Source organism: Podarcis melisellensis, assembly GCF_964234715.1.
Source record: "Podarcis melisellensis genome assembly, chromosome: 6".
NCBI lineage: Eukaryota > Metazoa > Chordata > Lepidosauria > Squamata > Lacertidae > Podarcis > Podarcis melisellensis.
Window position 1 is genome coordinate 55,094,423 of NC_138538.1, and position 16,356 is coordinate 55,110,778.

At 40.6% G+C, this 16,356-nt stretch overlaps 2 protein-coding genes across 8 annotated transcripts in view; both read right to left on the reverse strand.

Annotated features, from left to right (window-relative positions):
* TTC39A (tetratricopeptide repeat domain 39A) overlaps window positions 1-12,409 on the reverse strand; it is a 48,495-nt gene extending 36,086 nt beyond the window's left edge. Inside the window, exons 1-3 of one of the 4 annotated variants that reach the window (XM_081913962.1) lie at window positions 8,534-8,673; window positions 6,284-6,371; window positions 5,122-5,226 (exon numbers count right to left, since the gene is read on the reverse strand). In XM_081913962.1, the coding sequence (XP_081770088.1) occupies window positions 5,122-5,226; window positions 6,284-6,318 (140 nt within the window). In that variant the 5' untranslated portion in view covers window positions 6,319-6,371; window positions 8,534-8,673. Of the gene's footprint in view, window positions 1-5,121; window positions 5,227-6,188; window positions 6,372-8,533; window positions 8,674-11,628 lie in introns of those variants that run through there. The other 3 variants (XM_081913961.1, XM_081913963.1, XM_081913960.1) reach the window with 3 other exon arrangements.
* An 844-nt stretch (window positions 12,410-13,253) lies between these two features.
* EPS15 (epidermal growth factor receptor pathway substrate 15) overlaps window positions 13,254-16,356 on the reverse strand; it is a 54,475-nt gene continuing 51,372 nt past the window's right edge. For 3 of the 4 annotated variants that reach the window (XM_081913932.1, XM_081913930.1, XM_081913931.1), the window contains one exon: window positions 13,254-15,424. In XM_081913932.1, coding sequence (XP_081770058.1) covers window positions 15,278-15,424 — 147 coding nt within the window. In that variant the 3' untranslated portion in view covers window positions 13,254-15,277. The remainder of the gene's footprint in view (window positions 15,425-16,356) is intronic. The other variant, XM_081913933.1, reaches the window with a different exon arrangement.

The following is a 16,356-nucleotide window of genomic DNA, read 5'->3' on the forward strand; positions in this document are numbered from 1 at the left end:
ACCAGCCAACATACACAGTGGCACTGATATTAACCACCCACAGTGTCATTCGGAGGCTGAAACTAGTAGGAAGCCAGTTACTTATTCTCTCAGGGCGCTGTGGTCTAAACCACTGAGCCTAGGGCTTGCCGATCGGAAGGTCGGCAGTTCGAATCCCCATGAAGGGGTGAGCTCCTGTTGTTCGGTCCCAGCTCCTGCCCACCTAGCAGTTTGAAAGCATACCAGTACAAGCAGATAAATAGGTACTGCTCCGGCGGGAAGGTAAACGACATATCTGTGCGTTGCTCTGGTTCACCAGAAGCGGCATAGTCATACTGGTCACATGACACAGAAGCTGTCTGTGGACAAACGCCAGCTCCCTCGGCCTACAGAGCAAGATGAGCGCTGCAACCCCAGAGTCATCTGCGACAGGACCTAATGGTCAGGGGTACCTTTTTCTTTTAGTGTCTCTTTCAGCAAATACACGGCAGATTGAAATATAAATAGTGTAACTATGCCACACCTAGGGATTCACAGATGTAGAATCATTTACTGCCCCAAGCACCACCACCTCTCATACACCTTTCAAGGGATACAGGGCTCTGAAAGGACAAAAAGCTGAAATGCAGTAGGGTTACCAGTGTTGTCAGAACCCACTTCTCTATTTTTACAAAGCCCTTCACACTCATGCAGTTTGCTCCTTGAATCCTGTATCACTCCCCCCCTCTCTCTCACACACACACACTTCAAAGTTTTGCAGCTTATGGTTATACAGAATATAATTAATACTTCATTTTCCCTAGGTGAAGTGGTATCTGGAGCTACAACATTCTGGCACAAGGGAAAATTTTATCAAACAAATGGAATATGCTAATTTTATATGATATTTCTATATGCTTCATAGTTCCCCAGTGAGCTTCTGCTTTTCCTTCTCCACAAGGATGCAGTCCTATGGACACCACCACACAAAAGAAATAACAATCACCAGCCTATCGATATTGCTAGTATTTTTTTTCCTTAACAAAGCTGGTGCATCAAAAGTTATTTCAGTGGCTTTACAAGAATGGTACTTAGTAATAAACCTGAAATATTATCAAAGATAAATTCTTGCCTGCTGTCAGATAAAGTAAGGCAGTAAGTATTTTCCACTAGGAGAAAGAGAGGGAACGTGTGTGTTTATAGACCGTGAAAACCCATTTAGATTCACAGGACACTGAAAGAGTCAATGATGAGGAACAGATGTCTCTGAAAGAAAATATTGTGTATTATTATATGCCTGCCCCACTTCTACCACCATTCCCTTGACACAAGGAGTGTGTCAATAATGAAGCTCATTTGCAGTTAAATTAAGGTCCCTGTTTCTCCCTTTGAGGCCATCACTGTATTCAAAGACAAAAAAAGGAGTTGACTGACTCTCTAAGTTAAAGTAGTTTAACAGTGAGAAATAAATTCACATGTAAAATCCAAGGATACCTAGTCATCTCATTAAACCAATTCAACAGGGGCTCATTTAAGCAATAATCAAAACCATCTGTGATGAAGTGTATAACATTTTTAAACAAAGGATGTGGCTCCCATCACTTTTGCAGGCGCCTCCCCTCAAGTTTTATATGCAATTATTTTATATATATAGATAAAGGTTTAAATAAATGCAGATTTTCCCATTAATTCCCAGGTCCCAGTAATATTTTCCACTTTGCACATAGCATCCAAAAAGACTGGATGTCGTTTAAAGAGAATTATCTGTTTCCATGTCCTGCCTGTTCCAGGTTAGACCACATATGTTTTGATATCCTAGAGCTGCCATTTTTCTATGTATCCACCCTGCTCCTTGTGCTGCTGCTAGATGAGCAGAGCTTAGCCAAAAGATTATGGCTGTCTCTGCCAAATGTAGTGACATTCCAATTCAATAAAATATATATATTTTTTGTCATATATATTGGGTACAGGGATACCTCGGTTTACGAACTTAATCCGTTCCAGAAGTCTGTTCTTAAACTGAGGCGTGCTTTCCCTAATGAGGCCTCCCATCACTGAGGTAAAGTTCACAAACTGGGACACTACTTCCGGTTTTGTGGAGTTCATAAACCGAATAGTTCGTAAACAGGGCTGTTCTTAAACCGAGGTACCACTGTACACCATATTCCATTCCGCAGGGGACTACTGTAAAACAGAAAATTGGAGAGGTGGGTAGGGAGGAGAGGAAATAGGGAGACAAAGCTGGCTAACATCATGCAACCTTTGAACAATCATTTTCAATTATGTCCTTCTTTGTAAAATTGTTCACAGCAACTAAGTATAATTTAGTAGGGAAAGATGCAGTCAAATTGAAGTAGTAGTTGTAAATTAAAATCAGCAACAAATAACCATTGGAGAATTTTAAGAAACAGTAACTGGCGTACCTGCATTTCAAGAACTTTGTAACTTGCAAGTACAGTGGTACCTCACGTTACAAGCAGCCTAGTTAACAAACTTTTTGGATTACAAACACTTCAAACCCAGAAATGAGTGTTCCGGGTTGCATATTTTTTTTGGTATACGAACGTACTCCATTCAGGGGTGCACTTCCGTTTTGAGTGCCACACTTCTGTTGTCCAGCAGCGGAGAACGGGGTTGTCACGGTGTTTCCCGCAGCTGCGAGGAAGGAAGCTGCTGGTTGGTGGGCTTGCAACTCACCCCCATGCCGCTACAAGAGGAGATCAATCCCTGCAGAGGCTTGGGAGGGAGGCTGCACGCCTGCCAGCCAACTGGTTGGAAGGCTCGCAACTCTCCCCCATGCCGCTGTGGGAGACGCGCTCTCTAGGGAACATTTCCTGCAACAGTGTGTGTGGGGGGGAATCTGTGTGGATCAGTTCAGCTACTGATTGATTGATTGATTGATTGATTGTGTGACTGAGGAAATGGATAAAAGCCCCACATCCAAACAATGACTATCATCAGTGCAGGTAAGAATTTTTTTTAATTTTCATTTTTATCATCTAGAATACTGTTTTATTTATTTTATAGTACAGTACATTGATTACTGATTTCATTTTATGGATCAATGGTCTTATTAGATAGTAAAATTCATGTTAAATTGCTGATTTAGGCGTTGCTTTTAAAAGTCTGGAGGGGACGCGGGCGGCGCTGTGGGTTAAACCACAGAGCCTAGGACTTGCCGATTAGAAGGTCAGCGGTTTGAATCCCCGCAACAGGGTGAGTTCCTGTTGCTCGGTCCCTGCTCCTGCCAACCTTTACCTTTACGTTAAAAGTCTGGAACGGATTAATCCATTTTGTGTGCGTTGATTTAAGAACGCTTTGGTTTAAGAACGGACTTCCGGAACAGATTAAGTTCGTAAACCAAGGTACCACTGTAGCAGCTTCCAGCTTTGTAAAATCAGGTATTTTCCCTTTTATAGAAGCAGCCACCTTACCAAAGCTAATGAAGGGGGACACACATTATTTCCTTTGCTGCTCTAGTTAGAGTATTGCCAACATCTTATCAACCAAGACCAGGTGACTGGGAGGTTGCCTGCTCTTGATGGGGTTACACTTCCTCTGAAGGAGCAGGTTTGTAGCCTGGGAGTACTCCTGGATCCTTTGCTGTCACTTGAGGCTCAGGTGGCCTCAGTGGCCCGGAGTGCTTTCCATCAGCTTCGGCTGGTGACCCAGCTGTGCCCCTATCTGTACAGGGATAGCCTAATTACTGTTGTCTATCTCTGGTAATTTCAAGGTTAGATTACTGCATTGCGGTATATGTAGGGCTGCCTCTGAAGATAGTTCAGAAACTTCAGCTAGTGCTGAATTCCGCGGCCAGGTTGCTCACCGGAGCAAGATGGTTTGAGTATATTACACTGATCCTGGTCCAACTGCATTGGCTACCAATTAGTTTCCAGGCCCATTTCAAAGTGCTGGTTTTGACCTATAAAGCGGTATAGGGCGGTATATAAATTGAATAAATAAATAAAATAAATAAAAATAAGTTGTTTACTGCAGAACAGCCAGGTTGTCTTCATTCACTTTTTATGAGGCACCTACAATACATTGTCATCATATCATTGTTCTTCTGTTTTTTCCTGCAGTTCTTCCATCTCTTTCCAGACTTCAAACAAAATCAAATTCTTATTGCTAAGGAACACAACAGTAGCAACATATGTGCAGGTACTGATCAACTTAGTGCTCTTTTTTTGCATTTTTTAAAGAGGCATTTTGACATGTGCAATGAAGCCTTTATGAGGCATCTTCTTTGGTATACATTCACTATGATCTTTTGCTCTGGTGTTATTTTATCGGCATATTTATTTTCTTTTTAAAAATCAGTTATTTAATTTGCACTAAAATGACTTCCTTTTTAAAAAAAAGAAACTGAAATATTTGTGTGACAGAATTTAATTTTAAATAAAAACATTTTAATGCAAATTTTTATTTTAAGAAAATATTTGTATTCGTTTTGCAAATAAACATTAACCAGGCAGGCTAATATTAATACTCTATCCCTTCTCTGCCCATGTGGCTATGCCTAGTCATTTTCAATTCCACATATAGCTTACATTGGAAGACCAACAATTGGGTAGCATTAGGAACCACCAGACTGATAATACCACATTTCTCTATTTAGTGGCCTGGTTCACACAACACTATAGTTTGTTCTTGGCTGCAGCTAGTGGTTACCAAGGAGTGAGTTTAACCATGAACCCAGGCTCAGACAACACATTAAGTCCCTCAACTTGTAGGTAGTTTGAAGGACAATAGGTCAGAGTGGAAAGTTGAATTATGTGAACTAGAAGCCAGAACCCAGAAAGTAGCAAGCTAGGAACTGAGAGAGACAGAGCGATGTTTTATTTTCTGTTTGAATCCAAGGCTGTGGCTATGGGTGCAGCAAGACCCTCTTGGGGTGTTAATGCTGTGAACTCCTCCATCACAAAAGCTCAGGTTGTATATATGTGTAAATAAACCATATATTATAAAGACACCACAGTCTCTGCTGTGCCTCATTCCAAAGGAAACACGAACCCTGGGTAGGCACCTAGAACCCTTGGAATCTTGCACTGCTTGGAAACTGGAGTGGCGTGCAACAATACAGAAAGACTTGTAAAAGCTAGTTACTTTAGCACCATAGCAGAAACGCTAACAATAATTAGAGAAAGAAATAAACAAGCTTACTTAGTTTGCAGAGAAACAAGGGCATCCTGGAATTTGTTATTTAAAAACAGATCCACAGCTGCCATACATTCACTGAGAGCAACATTCAAGTCCTGTGCAGATGATCTGGAAAAAGAGAAAAGAGTTAATGCTAACTTCTCTGTTTCCAATGCGGCATGAGATAAAGAAGTCCCATCCTCCCAAAGGTCAGCATGTTAACTATTAGAATGCTTTTCTTAAAGTGTATTTCTGTACATGTCTAGTCAGAGGTAAGAATCATTCAGTTCAATAAAACTTACTCCCAGGTAAGCACGCATAGGATTGCACCCTTAGTTTTCACATACGAAGCACAATTACTCCATCAGCATCATGTTAGAAAATAACATCAGGCAATCTTGCTTGAAATGGCTTTTAAAAAAAAAATATGTGAAAGGTGCAACATTTTGTGCTTGTGCATCTACAAGTGGGACTTGCAACAAAATGTACCAGAGGATTCTTATGCCCTATGAGTGCTCCTGTTCAAGGCTCTATTTTTTTAAAAAAGAGAGAGAAACCTGAAATGCATAACAACTCATTGAAACACAAAAAATCCTCAAATAGTTTAATGCACTACACAACATATGTAATAGATTGTCAGAAGCTGAGCACTGTTCAATTATGGAAAAGGATTAAGAGTAGCACTATTCCACCATTTTTCTATGATACAGAGAGTCTGAGATAAAGTTTTAACCTCCAGAACAATTAGCAGTATATACACCTGCTTTACAGGACAAATGAAAGAAATTACGTATTCATGCAGCTCACAGGAGGCCGTGATGGTCACTAACCTTTAAAAGAGAATTAGACAAATTCATGGAGGAGAGGGCTATCAATGGCTACAAGCCATGAAGGCTATGCTCTGCCTCTACAGTTGGGGGCAGCAATGCTTATGAATGCCAGTGCTGGAATCTGTGGCTGGGAGAGAGTGCTGTTGTGCTCTAATCCTGCTTATGGGTTTCCCACAGGCATCTGATTGGTCACTATGAGGACAGGATGCTGGACCAGAGGGACCATTGGCCTGATCCAGCAGGCTCTTCTTATGTTCTTACAATATGTCTTGTGATTGTGATATAAGCATAGAGATGGGTCTCACGTGCTCTTGTTCCATGGTATTTTAACAAGCAACTTATCTTCAATTGCTCACATGGACTCAACTGCTTCCTTCTCCATGTTCTTCATGCTCCCCTAGTAATGTCATTATCTTTCTGTCCTTTGATCCAAATGTAGTGGCCCTTAAAATACCATTAGCATAATTTCATATTAAATTAAGACATTAACTACTAAAAAGAAGCAATAGACCTCAGTGCACCTACTGGAATTGCTTCCCTCCCTAAGCAAAATGAGATAAGAACTACAAAACATTTTGTGCACTCAAAAATTATCTGGAAATAATAAATAAAACACAAAGGATAGCATCTCATAATTCATGACCAAACTTAACTTGCTCACTTCCAGAAGTATTTAATTGACACGAACACATTCACATCAAACATAGAAGCAAGTTCTTACGATATCATTTTAAAAAACACACAAAACAGGAATATGGTTCTTTCTTTCAACTACTACAGCAGTTGGCAACTAAAAAAAAGTCATAAATATTTGACTAGCAATGGATTTATTGCTAATTTCCACTGCAGCATCTAGTATTTATTCAATTGCTTTATTTCAGCAGTTATACCCTGCCCTTCCCCCAAATCAGAGCACAGAGCACAACATGCAGTATAAACAATATAAAACATGTAACAAAATTAAATTGTACATCCATTATAAAAAAACTGCAGCACTAGACCTCAATTCCATCCAGAATCAACACCAACATGATACTTATTATTATTCATTCAATTTATATCTCAGCCTTCCTGCCAAAGGAGTCCAGGGTGGCAAACACATCATTAAAATAATATTTAAAATATTCTAAATACAACCAGTCTCTCAATGAATTATTTCAGGGTTGCTAGGAATGGTATCTTTCTGCTTTCTAATACCTGGGTGAACAGAAATATTTTGAAGTCAATAATGAGGAAGACAGACTCTCCTCACCAGGGAAACTATTTCAGAAGTGGGGAATTACTACTGGAAAGGCCCTGCCATAGTTTAACACCAACTGGGCAGTTCCCAGTGGAGGCACCAGGTTCCAAAAGCTTGGATGGAGAGAATGTTTCTGCTTGTTGTCTGAAAACAGCTAATGTGGAGGACTCTCATATCTCAGTGAGGAGCTCTGTAAAAGGGGCGCCATTGCTGCAAATGCCATGCCTCATATCACTATTTTACTCACCACACTAGGCAGTGGGACTACAAGCAGAGACTTTTCAGCAGTTCTTAAGGTTTGGGGTAGCACATACTAGGAAATACATAAAAGGATTACTATTTTTTTATTTAAAAAAAAACTAATTACAGACTAATGCCAACACCTTGAAGCGGGCCTGGTACAGTATATGAATGGCAGCCACTACAGTATCTTCAGAACTGAAGTAACATGACCCTGTCAGCTGTGCCCAACAGCCAGGTTGCAGCTTTCTGTACCACCTGCAGCTTCTGGAATGTTGCATTTCTCTATATGGGTGGTTATTAGAGCATTGATAACTGGCATTAAGCTGTTCCAGTCCAGGAACGGCTATAACTAGTGAACCAGCAATAGTTGGGCGCAGATAAGTCTCACCATTTTAAGTCACTTGGGTCTCTTGTGACAGCTTGGAATCAAGAATCACCCTCATCTATGAATCTGCTCCTATATGGGGCAGCACTCCCACTGAAGAACAGGCTGTCCACCTAATGCCTGGAACTGGGAACCACATTGACTCATAGAACCACTGTCTGGTTGAGGTTGAGTTTATTAGCCCTCATCCGGCCCATCACTGCCCCCAGATAAAAGACATTTGAATAGCTCAGTTACTTTTAAATAAATATGAAATGCTTTAGCCAATAACCCTAGTGTATTTCTTAAGTCCTAAACACAATGATGATTATGGATAAACTATTAAACTAGCAAACGTATCAGCTATTGTACTTTTTGGTATGCAAAGTAATATTTATTTCCTTTTAAATTTCCCAGCTGTTGTAATGGACTTACAACATGGCTTTGAAATAGCAACGTTTATTTCCTATCAAAGTTTATTTCCACTTCAAAGTATAGTTACTGTGCATTTTTCCATCAGAAGTTGCGCAGAGATTATGCAGTCCGTTGGCTAATTATAAAACTTCTCTAACCTAATTTATGGGTTAGCTATTGCAACATCACGAGCAAAGTAGACTGCTTTGACTTGTGATTTTGATTTACAGAAACAGGCAGTGGATTTGTTCAGGACATAAAAAAATACTATATTGGAAAAACACACTGAATTTGGATTGAATGCATTGAGCATAACCACTAACATACTGGAGTATGAGCCAATACCTGTGCATTTGGAGGAAGTGCAAAAGGCGGCTACCAGGCTAGACAGTGTCCTCAGCATCCCAGAGGACATGACAGAGAACCTCCTGACCTCTATCACCTGCCTGGGGCACAGAATACAGTCATAAAGCAGAGAAAGTAAGAAGCAACAGACATTAAAGATTAAAAATAAAGGAAGTGTATTCTGGACAACCTACAACCATTTAATATGCTGCTGTTATGCTGCACAGCATGCAGGAAAAAAACTGAACAGAGTAGCAAGAAAAACGTAGGCCTGGCTCTGAGTTTGTTTGTTTGTTTGTTTTAAAGTAGAAAATACTTATTACATTATATGTCTGACAACAGACAAACTTTTTTTGTTTCTGTTAAATTTAAAACTTTCAGTCTTCCAGCTTTACAAGACAAATGGGAGAAAGATCTAGATCAAGGAGTTTCAATAGTAGAATGATACTAAATATTAAAAATATTTTGAGTAGATTGCTACAAGCTGATTGGAAATAAAAAAACACACCTTATAGAACTTAATCCAACAGTGTTCAACCTTGTACAAGTTGGATCAAATTTATCAGTGATTACATGGCACCCTATCTCTAAAATGGGAAAACTCTTAGCTACAGTGTTGAAGAATAAAGGTAAAGGGACCCCTGACCATTAGGTCCAGTCGTGGACTCGGGTTGCGACGCTCATCTCACTTTTTTGGCTCAGGGAGCCGGCGTACAGCTTCCGGGTCATGTGGCCAGCATGACTAAGCCGCTTCTGATGAACACGGAAATGCCGTTTACCTTCCCGCCAGAGCGGTACCTATTTATCTACTTGCACTTTGACGTGCTTTCGAATGAAAGACTTTCCTTCAAACAGCATAGTGCCCAAACCCTTTCTCTCCTATTCAAGTGCCCAACAGCTTTTGACCTATTGCACAGAGCCCTTCTCAACCCTCTGAAGGCTTTATGAAAACAGAGCAAACTTAACAATACAGTGGTACCTCGGGTTACATACGCTTCAGGTTACAGACTCTGCTATTCCAGGAATAATACCTCAGGTTAAGAACTTTGCTTCAGGATGAGAACAGAAATCGCGCAGCAGCGGTGCGGCAGCAGCGGGAGGCCCCATTAGCTAAAGTGGTGCTTCAGGTTAAGAACAGTTTCAGGTTAAGAAAGGACTTCCAGAATGAATTAAGTTCTTAACCCGAGGTACCATAGTAATCCAAATATGAGCAGCCAACTCATGACTTGCCAAAACTAGAGAGAAAATGAACAATGGTCCCCCACAACTGTTAATTTTCTTCTCGGCCTTTTGACTTAGATCAAGTGTAATTTTCTTTAACTGTCTTTGTCATTTTAGCCAGCTGAAAAGCTTATAAATAATTCAATAACAAATAAGCACATTAAAGAGATCATCAATTCTGGCATATCCTGTCCTTTACCAAGTCCTGTTTAACATTTAATAGGTCTACATCTCCTCCTGTGCTTTGTAGAAAGCTGGCAGCACATTCAACCTAAGCAGGCTCTCACACACAAACACACTGAGCTTTTGGCAGTGATGGAAGCGAAATATTCTAGGGTTTTAAAAAACTGGGTTTGTGGGACAAGGATGGAACATTGTTTCCAGCATTCCCACCTCCTGTCCCCCAACAGCAAAGCTTAGCCCTGAAAATATTTGAAGTAAAAACGAAAAGGGTACCTTCTGAGCCCGTGAAAAGTGCTTTCTCCTCATAACTTAGCAACCAGTTTCATATAGCAATAATTTTGTAATTTGATCTGAACATACTGGAGACCACAATCAGAAGGTGGACACAGTGGGGCCAATCAAAATGGGGAAAACCTGGAATTGCCACCTTTTTCTGGATCACCATTCACTACCCAGTGGGCACAGGTCCAGACTTTAAAGCTCCATGCCCCCAAGTGTTGTTGTTGCTTTTCTCCTAGAACTTTCCCCGGGAAAACCTGTGTTTTACCGCTGAATTGGAGCAACAGCAATCAAGTCTTCCCTGGATTGCCGTTTGCTCTGATTCAGCAGTAAAATGCAGGTTTTTCAGGGGAAACCATCGATACAAGACAAAACAGAACAAAAACACTTGGACATGGGGCTTAAGTTACAGAAGGGTAGATTTCAGTTGAACATTAGGAGAAACAAGGGGCAGACTTTGGTAATATGGCACCTGAGCAAGAACAAAATTTAGCGCACACACCCTAAATATTTCTTATTTTCACAATAAGAAATTTGCACACACATAGCAGGGAGGTCAGGAATCCCACTTGCTTGCAACATTTATTTTCAGGCTGGCAGTAGATTCACCTGACATAAAGAGAGGAAAGTATGTACCTACAATATATGTCGCCTTAACTTACATAAAGTGGCAATATTGTAGTGCATCCCCTTTCACCTGCCATTTCTAAACATTTATGTAACCGCCTTAGGAATTTAGGAAGCTGACTTACACCGAGTCAGACTGTTAGTCCATCTAGCTCAGTAACTGGCAGCAGCTCTCCAGGGGTTTCATACACACTCCATTTCAGTTTCACCTCAGGGTTACTACCTTTCTTTTTTCTTTTTACATTTAATGCTTTTCCACACACACAAACCCCAGCAGTTTACAGTCAGGAAGCGGGGTGGGAAATACACTCAATCCACATAACAGTGCTAAATATGAGAGCCAGTGTGGTGTCGTGGTTATGAGTGTCAGGCTATGGGAAACCTAGCCAGATGGGCGGGGTATAAATACATTATTATTATTATTATTATTACTTGGGAGGCAAGGGCTCTTGGCCCAGTCGCTGCCTCTCAGCCCAAAGGGCGGTTGTGGGGATTCAATGAGGCAGGGGAGAACCAGGCACACACCACCTTGAGCTCCTTTGGAAGAAAACACGAGAAATAATAATAACAACAACAACTGAAACAAACAAACCCATATTGGCTTCAGCAGCTACATGGCCCAGCCATGCAAACTTCCCGGCAGGTTTATTTGCAAATGTCGACCTGCATGCCGGCAACAGCTTCACCTGTTGGTTTCCTGCCTGCCAAGGCAGCTTGCTCGTGAAACACAAGCGCGCCAACTTAGCTAGACCGAAGGCATGATCCACCTCCCCCAGAGTAAGTACCTCAGCTCTTTTTTCTTGCCGCTGCTGCTTCTGCGGCTACTTTGCGCGTCCATGAGGCTCCGCTAGGCTCGTCTCGAGATGAAGCGAGGTGCTGCTGAGGTAAAAAAAAAGCCCGCTCCGCCTCGATAGTCAGCGGCAAACTCATAACGCCGGGAAAGTGGAGGCAGGCGGCTCCAGAGCAAGGTCCCCGCGCTGCTGGGGGGCGGCTCCTCCCCTAGAAAGTTGCCGGCCGCCGCCTGTTCCCTCCTCATCCTGAGGCCTCTCAGGCGAGCGACCGCCCCCTGCAGGTCTCTCGGAGGCAGCCGCGTACTTGATAAACCGGCGTGATAAAGGAAACCAGCCCCAGCTGCAGCTCATCGCCTCGGGTCAAGGGCGTGACGCCAGCTCAGGCCGGAGGGAGCTTCTAGGTTTGGGCTGGCAGGACAGGAAGGAAACTCCAAGACAGCCAGATGGGCGGGGTATAAATAATAAATTATTATTATTATCGCCAGGTTACTCCCAAGGGAAGCTGTTCTCCTTCTCCTCTTTATTTTTTCCCCTTGTGCCCCCCCATAACAATGCTTAAACCAGTTCATCCCTTATCCAAGGCTACTTAGATCTTGCAGAGCTTGCCCCCCTTTCCCAATTCTCTGCAAACGTTTCACAATAGCGATAACGTCTCCTCCCCTCTTCCCTTGCAGAATGGACACTTGCCACCTTTCTTTCCCCCCAACTCGCCTTCTCCCGCTTTCAGCGTCTCTATCACAGGGCAGCTTTGCTAAGCCTTTGCAAATAAGCACTTCTTCATTTATACATGATGCATTTTTTGTGCTCTTAAATATGTATTTATGAGAGTAGAGGCAAGCAGACACTGTCCAATTTGGAGGCTAGATCTGTATCAGAACTTAACCACAAATGATTGAATTTCAGAAGTAACTGATAGATGTAATTCATGTGAATGACATAGTCAGGTATCACCCACCGTTTGTTGCTGTTTCTATTGTCCCCATGTAGGTTTCAAAAGCTTTGGAGATAGGGATCTATTTCTTGTCTGATGTCTATGATGCTAATACCCACTTTGAGCTATTGAATAGGTAAAGGTAACGGTAAAGGGACCCCTGACCATTAGGTCTAGTCGTGGCTGACTCTGGGGTTGCAACGCTCATCTCGCTTTATTGGCCGAGGGAGCCAGTGTACAGCTTCCAGGTCATGTGGCCAGCATGACTAAGCCGCTTCTGGCGAACCAGAGCAGCGCATGGAAACGCCATTTACCTTCCCGCCAGAGCGCTACCTATTTATCTACTTGCACTGCATCCTTTCGAACTGCTAGGTTGGCAGGAGCTGGGATTGAGCAACGGGAGCTCACCACTGCGCGGGAATTCGAACCGCTGACCTTCTGATCGACAAGCCCTAGGCTCTGTGGTTTAACCCACAGCGCCACCCGCTGTGAACTACAAAATCCAAACTCTGTACAGAAATAATACATTTGAGTAGCTTCTCAAAAAAACATACTTTAGGGAATGGAAAGTTCATTTAAAATTCATTTTCAAACCAAAACTAAAGTTGTGATGTTTCATATCTGTATACTTCCACAAGACACTGTCCAGTTTACTTAAAAGTAAAAACAAAAACCAGACGAAACATAATATACTTAAACTGTTTTATTCATAATTACAAGCTATTTTAGAATTTTTAAACAAAGGTCTATAAATAGAGGCTAACCCCACCTGAACAAGTTATTAAAAGCCTTTTAAAACTTTAACAGTAATGCCATTTAAGCTGACACAGCAGTGGTTTATTTAGAAGCCTTCGAGTAAAGGTTCTGTGATCAGTCAGTAACATGAAATGTAACATCAAGTGACTCAGAACTTTAAATCCTATACAAGAAAGCTTGAATATATATATATTTATATGTATAATATATACACACAGATATTGTATTGGTCCACAAAGTATACATTTAACAAATAAGGAAAAATCTATGTAGTCCAGTTAAACATACAATATGCACGATTAATGTTAATACAAAATTTGGGTAGATAAATTATGAACATTAATACTTGCAAGAGGTTTTGCTAGCTTACTTTTTTGAGCAGGTGTTTTAAAATGCTCATTTCCTAGTGCAAAATTTTCTCAGAACTGATCTCAATTTATAGGAAAATTGAGCAAAAACTACCTTCCTAAAAAGTCTCTTGCAGCAGCATCCACAGGTAACTGGAAAAGTTTCATCCTGATAGTGGTAACTATGCAACTCCTTGCAGCAGAAGAAAAATCATTTTAAAACTCTTAATTCGAGGCACAAATACCACAGTGTTTTGGGAGGGGGGAAGCAGAACCACCAGTTTTGTGTGGCTGCAGCCTAACTATGCATGTATTGAAGATGGAAGTGAAACGAGTCATTTGGAATGAGTTTAACATCCTGCAGAACAGAACATATTAGATAATAACTTACTTTCATTAACATTCAATTTTGACTTCGTTACTATAAAAGGAAATTTATTTTTAAGGTGCAACTATCAGTTGGCATTCAATAAATTATACACAACAGCAATCGACTGTTGTAAACTATATCTTTATGTAGTCTACTTCCTACCCTATTTCAAATTCTGCTGTCAACTTGCCAATTTAAGTTGCATATTTCACATAAGAAATTGGCTCAATTAGCAGTGGGGCATCAGAGTTCTTAACAGTGAACTTGGCCAAACAGTGTAATCTTAGAAATCTCCTTGGAACAATCCTAAAAGGTCATTTTAAAAAACCTGATAGTAGGCAAAATGGCAGTTAAAAGTTTCAGATAACACTAGTTGCATCTGGAATCTAGATTTTCTGTTAGATATCCACTCTAGAAGAAGAGCCTTCATTAAAAGGAAGCCCACAGACATAAAGGCACTCCATAGGCCTAACCTCAATTATCACCATCTCTAAAATATACAATAGATTTCTAATACCTGTGATAACCAGATCTGAACATTTTAGCAAGAAAGAAGCAGGATTATCAGCAATTTTTAAGTACATGAAGATTTGCCATAAACTACAGTTTGGTTGGCTACATGGCCAGATTTGATTACAAGGTGAAAATGTACTTTGCTAACTGGGCCATCTGGGAGACCTAAATAATTCGGTATTATAGTAATTGGCAAAATTTGGCCCTTTCGAAAAGAAAGCTAATCAAGACTTAGAACAAGCCATCTAATATTTTTAAGGGAAATATCAGTAACACATGACCTATCCATTTGTTTAAAGGCAATACAATGCACTCACTCATTTTATGTTGTTAGACACACCTGCACGTTCTAGATCTTCAACACTGCGTAAGGCATGTATCAAAGGGGAACTTGCTTGGAGTCAGAATTGCCTTCTGAGATCTTTCAAAAATGCATTGCTGTGCCTTAATACAGATTTGTCTTTTTTGCATTATAAGAACTTACTTTGGTGTAATGGTTTATATAGTACACAAGAATATCAAGGTAAGTACAAATGGAACTTCGCTTTATTAAAAAAGAGTAGCCAGATGAGTTAAGTGAATATGAAAAAAATTACAAATAAGACATTACATTGCTCAAAAATCACATTTGCAGGAATTTAAAGCCTTTTGTACTTCCCTGTGCATAAGCAGCTTCTGATTAGCTATACACATACAGGGCAAGGGACAAATGGTTGTGGCAATTCTTCATGCTTCTGATATTTCAGATTTACTGAGTGCAATAGCTAGTTCTAAATCTTCTTGTTCTTGTTGTTTCAACCTTGCAAGACGCTCTTTCTCCTCTCTCTCACTTTCCCTCTTTGCCCATTCAATCATATCTTCTTCAGTAGGATACTAAAATAGAGAAACCATGGATTTGTTAACTGAGGAGGTAAAAATCAAGTGTTTAAAGAAGATTCTGTCCCCAGTTGGTTTAAATTATTGTTACCATCACTTAGAATTTAAATGGGTGTTTGGTCAGCATCTATGATTTATCTAGTTCATTGTTTCAATTGTTTAATTAAGAGGAGAAAAATATTTTCATTTGCCCCAAACACTCAAAGAAAATTGAAAGTGTGCATTTGATGTAGCTTGCAAAGATGTAAGTCCGCTGTAAGAGTTTGGACTATAGGATCTTTGGCACAGTTACCTTAAACTGTTAATTAAAGAGAAGGATTATATTATATATATATAATGCTTATTTAAAACCACCCGACAATCCAAGTACACAGATTTAATTAAAGAAAGGCCTTCAAAATAATCAAGAGCACCACGTTACTGTTCCTCCCCAAAGGTTTACATCCCAGTGACCGTCATGCAATAAAGCAAGTTAAGAAATCCCAAGTCCACCACCGCTATGACCCACTGATTAACAGAGTAGCAAGATATAAAGATGATTCCGTTTATTAAGGAAAATGTTATGGTAACATACGACACAGTTCATTTTTTCAGGTGCTGGCACAGAGAGCCAGTGTGATGTAGTGGTTGGGAGTGTCAGACTTAGGATCAAATCCTCACTTAGGGTTCAAATCCTCACTCAGCCATGAAGCTCACTGGGTAACCTTGGGCCGGTCACTTACTCTCAGCCTAACCTACCTCATGGGATTGTTGTGACAATAACATGGGGAGGAAGAGAGCTATGTACACCACCTTGAGATCATTTGAGGCAAAGTGGGATATAAAAGAAAGAAAGAAAGAAAGAAAGAAAGAAAGAAAGAAAGAAAGAAAGAAAGAAAGAAAGGAGATTTTACATAGCTGAGGCTGGTGTGCCAACTGCACTCATTCCT